Source organism: Engystomops pustulosus, chromosome 1 (assembly GCF_040894005.1).
Source record: "Engystomops pustulosus chromosome 1, aEngPut4.maternal, whole genome shotgun sequence".
Lineage (NCBI taxonomy): Eukaryota > Metazoa > Chordata > Amphibia > Anura > Leptodactylidae > Engystomops > Engystomops pustulosus.
Window position 1 is genome coordinate 282,102,581 of NC_092411.1, and position 10,669 is coordinate 282,113,249.

A 10,669-nucleotide genomic window follows, 5' to 3' on the forward strand; every position below is an offset into this window, starting at 1 on the left:
TGATAGCTGCTCTCCCGTCCATCGTCACCCTCCTCTCTCCACCCAGATACGCAGATGTCATTGATGTAGTGCAGGCGCTGCAGACGCACCCGGACCCTCTAGTCAAGTCTTCCTTCGTCATTGGTGCGGTGACCACGTGTGTGGACCCCCTGAGCTGTATCATGGAGCACAGGTAGGTCGTCCTGCGTGTACATGTGTAATACTGGGGACATCTCTGCGATAGTTACTAATCCTTCTTTCTCTTGTATTTATCAAGGTTTTCCTTTCCTAAATTCCTGGAGCAGTGTTGTCAGGGTTTGTATCATCCATCTATGACTTGTCTGCAGCACATGAGGTCAGGGGGATGTCACCCTTGTGTCATGTGTACGCATCTCTATCCTCCAGGTATAGTCAGTAACATGGTGTTCACAAGCCTGACCTCCGAGCAGAGGCACCCGGCCCTCCCCCCTGTCCAGAAGCTGCTCCGCTCTGTGAACCCCGGGGCGGCCTTCATACTAGCCGAAAAGGGAGCGATCACCAGGTACATACTTCATGTGGAGAAGGGTCTGTCTGATATCCTGATGCATCATCCGCTATTATATGAGCTTACAGTCTATGAGGATGAGGGGGTGACACAAGAGCTTACAGTCTATGAGGATGAGGGGGTGACACAAGAGCTTACAGTCTATGAGGATGAGGGGGTGACACAAGATCTTACAGTCTATGAGGATGAGGGGGTGACACAATAGCTTACAGTCTATGAGGATGAGGCGGTGACACAAGAGCTTACAGTCTATGAGGATGAGGGGATGACACAAGAGCTTACAGTCTATGAGGATGAGGGGGTGACACAATAGCTTACAGTCTATGAGGATGAGGGGATGACACAAGAGCTTACAGTCTATGAGGATGAGGGGATGACACAAGAGCTTACAGTCTATGAGGATGAGGGGGTGACACAATAGCTTACAGTCTATGAGGATGAGGCGGTGACACAAGAGCTTACAGTCTATGAGGATGAGGGGATGACACAAGAGCTTACAGTCTATGAGGATGAGGGGGTGACACAAGAGCTTACAGTCTATGAGGATGAGGGGACACAAGAGCTTACAGTCTATGAGGATGAGGGGGTGACACAAGAGCTTACAGTCTATGAGGATGAGGGGGTGACACAAGAGCTTACAGTCTATGAGGATGAGGGGGTGACACAAGAGCTTACAGTCTATGAGGATGAGGGGGTGACACAAGAGCTTACAGTCTATGAGGATGAGGGGGTGACACAAGAGCTTACAGTCTATGAGGATGAGGGGGTGACACAAGAGCTTACAGTCTATGAGGATGAGGGGTGATACAAGAGCTTACAGTCTATGAGGATGAGGGGGTGACACAAGAGCTTACAGTCTATGAGGATGAGGGGGTGACACAAGAGCTTACAGTCTATGAGGATGAGGGGGTGACACAAGAGCTTACAGTCTATGAGGATGAGGGGGTGACACAGGAGGTGGCAGAGCTTGTATAATGGTCCAGCCATTATTTATAGGGGATATTGCTGTTAACCCATTGTTCTTCCTTTCCCTGCAGAAATGAGGACATTGAGCTCGTCCTATCAGAAAGCAGCTTCTCCAGTCCTCAGATGTTAAGGACGCGGTATTTGATGTATCCCGGCTGGTAAGTCTTGTGATGGATCTTATTTGTGGATATCCCTATTATCCTGGTGAGGGTCTGACTGACCGCACATAGACATCCAGGCTCCGTACTCAGACATCCAGGCTCCGTACTCAGACATCCAGGCTCCGTACTCAGACATCCAGGCTCCGTACTCGCACATGAAGTCTGCAGCTTGTAAACTCTCTGCTGCAGATTTCTCCTTTAAGGAGTAAACTTGGATTTTAGAACTGCTGATCGGATCCATGTTCCATATGTAGGGGGATTGTTAGTTTAGCAGTTGCTGATTGGTTCTCCTTTATTGGCTCCTTGCAGCATTTTAGAGGTTTACACAGTGAATTAGGTTTTCCCTTCCTGTGTACCTCTGGATTATTCCTCCAGGAGGCGGCTGCTGTAAAGCTGCTAAACTCCTGGTCCCAATTAGTCCTGCACAAAGCGGCCGCTTCACTCCGGGTCGGAAATCTCCCGGCTTTGTCCACATGGACTGATGACATCCTCGGCAGATCCGGTCTGAGACGCTGCACAGCACCAGACATTTCGTTAGTCTAAAAATAAGTTGTATTGAGAGAGGAATTTCACTTTTTCAGGTATGATGGGAAATTTGTATCTGGACCCGTCTCCCCAGCTGTGGCCCGGATCTGTCTGTGGTTCAGCCGCCCCCTGGAGAAGGCCCGCTTCATGACAAGGTGTAAAGGTGAGTACCCCAGGATGGGACACGGCTGCCTTCTTCTATTTACCCTGTGATGTGCTCTTTGTGCCCCCCTGCGGACTAATGATCTGCCAGTGTATTGTCCCCAGTGAGATGTGTAATCACCAGTGTGTATGTGGTTAGTAGCTGCAGGACTGTGATGTGGATTTATATGCCAGGGTTGTACTGGAGAGGTGTCCTCACACTTCTGTGCTCCCTGCATTGAGCTATATCACAGCCTCTCCTTGTTGCTGATTGCAATATATGCCAATCCATACACCACAGTCCTGCTGCTACTACTAGTAACATGCAGAAAGCGCTGATTACTCCTCTCTCCAGTGACAATACCTAACGCTGTCTGGTTAATACTGATGACTGATTCTCTTATACTGCCGGGAGCTGAATTATCAATATTTTATGGTCGCCCACCCCCAGCAGTAGTACAGTAAATCCCAGTATGTCCTGGTTTCACCGTTTTGGATAAATTACATGATGTCTCATTTTATTTTCAGCCATCAAGTCTTCCATCAAGTCGTTCCCTTTCATGGGAAACATCTATCATATCGTGGGACGAGTCAAGTTTTCTGGTTAGTCGTATTCTATGTCTGATTCTTCCCCACTTAAAGAAAATCTACCAACAAGATCCATCATGCCAAACCAGGGGCACTTACTAAAATTATGCTAATGAGCCTGTGGGTGTTGTCAAAGCCCCTCTGTGCTGTAGCTTCACAGACTGTTACCCTGTCTTCCCCACCCCATGCTCCCTCCCTTTGTCTGCTGTAATCTCACGTTACAGCACTGAGGAGGTCTAGTAACACCCCAGAGCCCTTTAGGTAAATGAGTATCATTTTAAAAATTGATATTAGAAGGAAGGAAGCCTTGGATGACAAAAATAATAAAATTATTACAGTCCCGGTGCCTGGATCTATGAGTAATGTCCCTGGTTTATCAGGATGGATTCTGATGGTAGATTTCCTTACTACAAAGTCCTTTTGTAGTGCGTCACCTCTAACTACGCTCCTTGTCTTCTATACTAGACTCGGAGCAGATGGTAGAAGTTTGTCACAACACAATGACCAACTCTCTGAGTCTGATGCCTCTGGTGGAAGGTCCGACACCTCCCCCAGACCCAAGGCACGAGCTGAGAGACGCTGGCATACATCAGCAGTGTGCCCTGGTGTTCACCGGCTGCAGCCTCAAAGAAGACGACCTAAAGGACTGGCTCCGGCTGTGTGCCAAGCAGGTGAGGAGGACCCCAGGACCCCCCATATCTGCTGTATGTAATGAGACCTATTACTGACCCCGTGCCCAATGTTATACAGAAACCACAGAAGAAGTCTCTAAGAACAAGACGATCCTTATCACTACAGGAGATCCGGAACATCCATGTAAGACTATGTCCTGTAATAATGTATCCATACACAGAGAAGAATTGTATGTAACCTCTGCTTATACCTATAGGTGAAGCGTCACCTGGATCCTCTTCCCGAGGGATATTTCTATAATGGAACTCAGTTTGTGAATTTCCTTGGAGAAAAGATGGATTACCATCCACGTATCCTTATATCTTACACAAAAATCCTTTACGTCAAAATCCACCAGGGACATTACTCATAGATCCAGGCCCCGTGACTGTGGTAATCTTCTTATATTTGTTATCCATGGCCTCCTCCCTTCTAATATCAACTTTTTTAATTATGCTAATGAGTCAGAAGGGATATAGGCGTGTTACCAGAGCCCCTCTGTGCTGTAGATAGAACATTATTGTTCTCATAGCTGATATTCTTATTAGTTACACAATACAGTGAAAAATTGTAGCAGTAGCTTCACAGGCTGTTACACTGTCCTCCTCCTCCCTAAGAATTTCCACTCCCTCTGCCTGCTCTAATTGCACACAGCGTGAGAAGGGGATGTGCTGCTGCACAGTGTAACATCCTGTGAAGCTACAGCATGGCCGGGCTCTGGTATCACCCCCCCTAGAGCCCTTCTGGCTCATTAGCATAATTTTAATCTAGGAGTAATGTCCCTGGCTTATCGGGCTTGACGTAGGTCTATCCCATTCCTTTTATGTTATAACCGTCCCAATCACTGGTCCCATCATGCACCATTCCATTCCTTGGGTCGGCCATGTTGGTGCTCGTCTTGCCCTTAACTCGTGCTCCTCAGTAATGGATAAGTTCATCTACGATTATGTCATGGAAGCGAACAAAGAGATTGAGAAATACAACCGTGATGTGGAGCAGCAGGATTACTACGACGTCTTTGGACAGAAGCTGTGAGCGTCGCCTCGCTCCTCATCACTTACAGTAACCATCTGTGAGCCGCAGCTCCACACCATAAGTCTTCTCCCACAATCTGCTTCGTATTCTGGGATTTGGGTTGGGGGGGGAGGTGGTAAATTAATTTGCACTGTATGCGTTCAGTCTGTTCAGGAGCGCGGCTGCCGCAGACCCAATTACCTGACTTATGGTAGCTTTTAATGAACCACTTAGTTACCGGGGGCCGAGTTAACTCCGCAGCTGTTCGCTCTACGTAGCCAGGGGCGGCTCCGGTTTTAACGTGATGTGACTTCTACTTTTCTTGAGTTTGCAGGAGTGAATGGAGAAAGTTGTGCACAGCCACGTTCTCACTTTGTTCATGGGACTCGATGAAAGATGACGCGTCTCCCGGAGCGCTCTGTTTTTGGCTGCAGCTGGTCGTAACCTATCACAGGATCTGGTCCATGGCCAGCAAGACCAACCTGCGCCACAATACATAGATCATACCCCCATCCCCCATGCACACAAAAAAATTGTGTGTGTGTGGGGGGGGGGGGGGGGCTAGCACTTGGTATGGGGCCTAGGGACACCCATAAGTGACTATTTCCCATATTACGGGATTTTATAAGCCATTCCGATTCAGCAATACATGGAAGTTATGTTAATGAGCGGGACATCATTTACATGGCAACGCCTCCTCCCTAATTGCTGGTGATGTATACAATGGCCACTCCTCCCATGTGGTGGCGCGGTGCACCCTCCTCCCATGTGGTGGCGCGGTGCACCCTCCTCCCATGTGGTGGCGCGGTGCACCCTCCTCCCATGTGGTGGCGCGGTGCACCCTCCTCCCATGTGGTGGCGCGGTGCACCCTCCTCCCATGTGGTGGCGCGGGGCACCCTCCTCCCATGTGGTGGCGCGGGGCACCCTCCTCCCATGTCCTCCCTGTAGATGATCTTCCTGCTCTCCTGAAGCCATAAAACCCAACAATGAAACACTCCATGTTAGGAAATCTCTACAATGTAACCACAGTCATGGGGAGGGGAGACCACCCGGATGTGTCAGCGGCTCAGCTCTGTCTACAAATCACCGGCTTTAGGGGCATGTTCACACTTCCCCCTCCGCAGTAATAAGTTACATACATAGAAAAAGTGCCATTTCTCCTAAATTAAAACAAAGAACCCTGTGTCTCCATGGTAACAGACTACACCACAATATGTAGTCAGATCATACGGTGACTCTTGGACCTGCTGTCTGTAACTCATTACTGCAAAATGAGTTAGATACCTGGCAGTCTGTACCAGGCCCCGGGTGTAATGTAGACCCCTGGGGCAGCGCAGCAGCTGTCTTGTAGTGACAGTCATGGCTTATTCTAGGAGTCGCATCCCTCGCCCCTTCTCTAATGCGGCATTTACCTTCTAAAACGCGACCAGCGTCGCCCCCAACTTCTGTAAAAGTTCTTGACTTTTGTATGGCATTGACCCAGGATATTGGAACCCTTTGACTTCACCTGTTTAACACTACAAGAACTTCCAGTGACCTGTAACGTGCCTAATATAACGTCACCAGGGTGGACACTAATGGGGTCATCAGAGGTGACAGTCCGGTTCCATTATACACATACACGCAGCATTCCTGCAGAACAATGGCCACCCCCGCGTTCCCTTCCTCTCCAGAAGAACTCTATATCTATCCCCTGTCCCTCTTTCCGTGTCCTTGTGATGTCTTTGTGTTACATAATATCACATATTATACTTAGGACTAGCGATAATACAGTGTACGGTGACGTAGATTTAGATTAGTTACTGATCTGTGTTTCCCAGGGGGCAGAAACATGGCGCCTCGTCGGAGGGCGAGGCGGCACGTTGTGGCCTCCTGATAGTTTAGCGATATCTATGCATGGACCTGATGATGCCTCTTAGAGCGGCGGCTAGGGATTAGCAGATGATGCACGACTATCCGTAGTAGGCGATCAGATATGGGGGGGGTTTAGGACCACCGCCTGACTGCTTGGAGATTACTTGGTCTCCTCAGATCTTCTGTGGGACTGAATTTGTGACGGTCTCTGACATGTATATGTTTATATAAGTAATGTTATATGTGGAGGGCCCCCAATTCACGGCTCCAGTCCAAATGGTGGAGCAAGGAGTCAGTGTGGGTCCTCCCTGATGATTGGGTCGGGTAGTACTGCTAGTGTAGAACAATCCGGCCTTAGTAAGAGTAGTATGATGTAAGCTCCTTACACACCAGTGAGCTGGCTGGAACATCCGGCCCGAATACTGACAACCGCAACTCAGTTCTGGTTGTCAGCGTTTGGGTCGGACGTTCCAGCCAAGACACATGACACTCGCTGGTGTGTAAGGGGCCTCAGAACTGTGACACGAGGAGAAGGTCCAGTGACCAGTCCTTAACAAGCAGCTCCATGTAACAGAAGAGCGCTCTCCCGAACAGGAAGTGGCTTTGCAGCATGACGTAAAGCACAGTCATCACGTGGCTATAATATAGATGTGGAGCATCGCTGCGTCTCCCTGCTAGTCCGTTCCGCTCTGTGAAGCCATATACTAGACGTAGAGTAGAGATACCGTAGTATAGATCGCGTCTCCGCTATCGTATCGACCACTAGGGCTCAGGCGCGATGTAATCCATCGCGCCCCAATCTCCTTTACAACCAGCGCAGCTTGAAAGAAAAATATTTTTTTTAAAAATTAATGCGAAATTTGTAGAAATTGGAACGTACGTCCTCCACTAATGACAGAAGGAGGCGCGAGGCACAAGCTCCCGGTCCTCTATGGTGTAGGCCCGGGGGCTATGCCCTACAGCTGCTCTATAAAGGGACACAAGTAGAGATGAGCGGGCGGGCTGGTGGCTGAACAACCAATCCGGAAGCTCCTCTCTCCCTACAACACATGACTATGTCGCGCACTTTGTATGGGTCGTGCGCCTGTATCCCATTCACCAGATGGCTACTAAAACGAAAAATAAAAAAACCCCGATACCGCGGCGGATCGATTACCTCAGAATTCTTATTTTATCTATTTCTATCTAAAAAAAAAAAAAAGAAATTTTTTTTATATATGTAAAAAAATTTTAAAAAGACTGTGACGGTGCTAATCCAGGAGAGACGGCAGTGCCTTCCAATCACAGCACAGGACGCCTGCGACTGTAAGGGGTTAACAGCGCTGGTGAAAGGGGACGAGGCGCACTCCCATCATTACTACACGTAACTTTCCAGCACATTCTTTATCTATAGGACTGAAAAAAAGAAAATTAAAAAAAATAACAAAACAAAGAAAAACTCTTTGGGGACTGAAGTCTTAGAATAGGATTGTAAGAAGCTGGAAGAGAACGGCGCCCCCCGCTGCGGGGGGGATGTAAGGGCCGGCTCCCATCTGAATAACGGATACGGTTTTTCCCGACTTGCGATGGTGTCTGTTAGATCCGTTTTTTACTTTATTGTTTAAGCAGATGGTAGGAATAAAAAATGATGGCTATAAAATAATAAAAACAGAAAATAACTGAAACTAACGGAAAGTAAAGTATCGGTTTTTAAGGTTCCAATTAAAAAATAACGGACACTTTGCTATTAATGTATCCGTCCAGGCGTCTGTTTAAATGACAATTCCGTAAATTGCAAAAACGCAGATGGGAGCCGGGACCTTCGCCAGTTACCGATTTTTAATGCAATTTTTTTTGTTTATTTTTTGTAAAGTATTGTAGATGGCGTAAGATCGCGGTAATAACGGAATCTGCGGATCTACGGGAATTAGTAACATAACAACAGAATGAATGAAGTGCCATTAGAGCGCGCGGCGGCGGTGACCGCACGTAGCGTCCTCAAGGAGTTTACACGCTTGGCTGACCCGACCTTTGGCAGCTTGTGTTTTCTATCACGGAGTGAGTGCGTCAAGACTTGCTGAAGTTATAGGCCACAGGGAGCGGTTACCCCTAAAAAATAACACTTTTCCCGCAATTTCATTTTCTTAAAGGCGAACGCCGCAAGTTCACTTTAATCTATTTATCCGGAAATTGTACTTTGCTTTCCTTATCTTGACTCTTCTACTCTAGTCACAACAAAAGCTGCATTTAAAAAAATGGCTCTGATATTTCACGGCTGCCCCGTGCCAACCCCTTTAAGCTTGTAGGGATCTTGTGTTCATCCGAATTTTAGGAGTCAGGCAGCAGATTAATAAAGGCTTGTTGTTTGTTTGTTTTTTGTCTAGAGTAAAAGGCAATGCACACTATGGTTAGGAGGTAGACTGAACGCAGCTTTAGATGTGAATGGAGTATAAGGCATTGCAATATAATAATACAGCCAAAGTTGCATTCATGACTCATCAGGGCTTCATAGCAGATTTGACTTACTGTGAACGCTCGCTGCAGCTTTGGATGTGGATCTATTTCATATATAGCAATGCCTTATACTCCATTCAAAGTTGTATTCATCCGAGCGATCAGCTAATACTCAGATCATGACATATGGGGACTTCCTACAACTGCTACGACTTGACTTTTTACCCATGCTCGCTGCAGCTTTGGATGTGAATGGAGTGTTAGGCATTGTAATATAAGAATATATCCAAAGCTGCATTGACACTAATGACCTTCGTGCTTAGAATGTGACATATCAGGACTTCATAGCAGATTTGACTCGCTGTGAATGTTTGCTGCAGCTTTGGATGTGAATGGAGTGTTAGGCATTGTAATATAAGAATATATCCAAAGCTGCATTGACACTAATGAACCTGTTAGTGCTTAGAATGTGACATATCAGGACTTCATAGCAGATTTGACTCGCTGTGAATGTTTGCTGCAGCTTTGGATGTGAGTGGAGTATAAGGCATTGCTATATAAGAATAGTTCCAAAGCTGCATTCACCCCTGTGACCTACTACCCAGAATGTGACATATCGGGACTTCACAACAGATTTGGCTTAATATGAATGCTTGCTGCAGCTTTAGATGTGAATGGAGTAAAAAAAAGAAATTTGAGCTGAATCAAGATCAGCCAAGCAAAGTAGCGCAATATTATCTTCACATGTAAAGCGATGTACTAAGGCGGCTCCGGGTCAGCGTCGGCTTCACATGAAGCGTTGCCCTTCTCTGGGAACTATTCCTGTTTTTTTTTCCTGGAAAAAATAATAAAAATAATGATTATAAAAAAAGCAACGTGGAGTGTAAACCCGGCCGGATTCACGGAGCCTGCCGCAGCGGGAAAAGTGCGGAGCGTAACCCTCCCATGGAAGATTATTTTAAGGTTTTTATTTTTTTTCCTTTCTGTTATTTTGCACATTGCTCCGCGTTGTCCGGTATCTGCCGGTGTTCACACAAAGGGAAAAAACGTCGGAGATTTATAAGAAAACTGTGATTTAGAAAAAAATTTTCTGTTTACCTCAGAGCACTAGTGAGATGTAGCTACAGTCTGTTCACCACTGAGAGGCGCCAACACGCTGAGCTCTCCCTCCACCCCGTGCCAAATCCACTTTATTTTCCTTTTTATTTTGTGACTTTTTCACTATTTTTACTTGATTTTAAGGTTGTTTTTTTTTTTTTTTTGCTCTCGTCCACAAACACTACTGTAACTTCAGTAAAACTGAAACGTGTGATTGCAGCTTTTGCTATAACTATTGTATTTATTACTACTTAGTATAGAGAGAAGTTATGAAATGACCTCGCCATTTATTTTTGTATTACTTTTAATGTTTTTACTTGCCGTTGTGCAAACCTGATTTTTACACTTAACTCCAATGTAATGCTAGATAACAATAAAGTATTTTACCTCTGATTATTGGTGTCCTGCCTGTATTTTGTCTGCACCTATATAAAGGAATATAAGTACTATAATACTGCCCCCTATGTACAAGAATATAACTACTATAATACTGCCTCCTATGTACAAGAATATAACTACTATAATACTGCCCCCTATGTACAAGAATATAACTACTATAATACTGCCTCCTATGTACAAGAATATAACTACTATAATACTGTCCCTATGTACAGGAATATAACTACTATAATACTGCCCCCTATGTACAGGAATATAACTACTATAATACTGCCCCCTATGTACAAGAATATA

At 46.2% G+C, this 10,669-nt stretch overlaps 1 protein-coding gene across 2 annotated transcripts in view; it reads left to right on the top strand.

The window, feature by feature from the left end:
* DNAAF9 (dynein axonemal assembly factor 9) overlaps nt 1–10,369 on the top strand; it is a 54,704-nt gene extending 44,335 nt beyond the window's left edge. For both annotated transcript variants that reach the window (XM_072126345.1, XM_072126346.1), the window contains 10 exons: nt 47–172; nt 257–294; nt 385–520; nt 1,561–1,647; nt 2,232–2,338; nt 2,845–2,919; nt 3,370–3,575; nt 3,655–3,720; nt 3,794–3,887; nt 4,499–10,369. In XM_072126345.1, the coding sequence (XP_071982446.1) occupies nt 47–172; nt 257–294; nt 385–520; nt 1,561–1,647; nt 2,232–2,338; nt 2,845–2,919; nt 3,370–3,575; nt 3,655–3,720; nt 3,794–3,887; nt 4,499–4,611 (1,048 nt within the window). In that variant the 3' untranslated portion in view covers nt 4,612–10,369. The remainder of the gene's footprint in view (nt 1–46; nt 173–256; nt 295–384; nt 521–1,560; nt 1,648–2,231; nt 2,339–2,844; nt 2,920–3,369; nt 3,576–3,654; nt 3,721–3,793; nt 3,888–4,498) is intronic.
* The last annotated feature ends 300 nt before the right edge of the window (nt 10,370–10,669 follow it).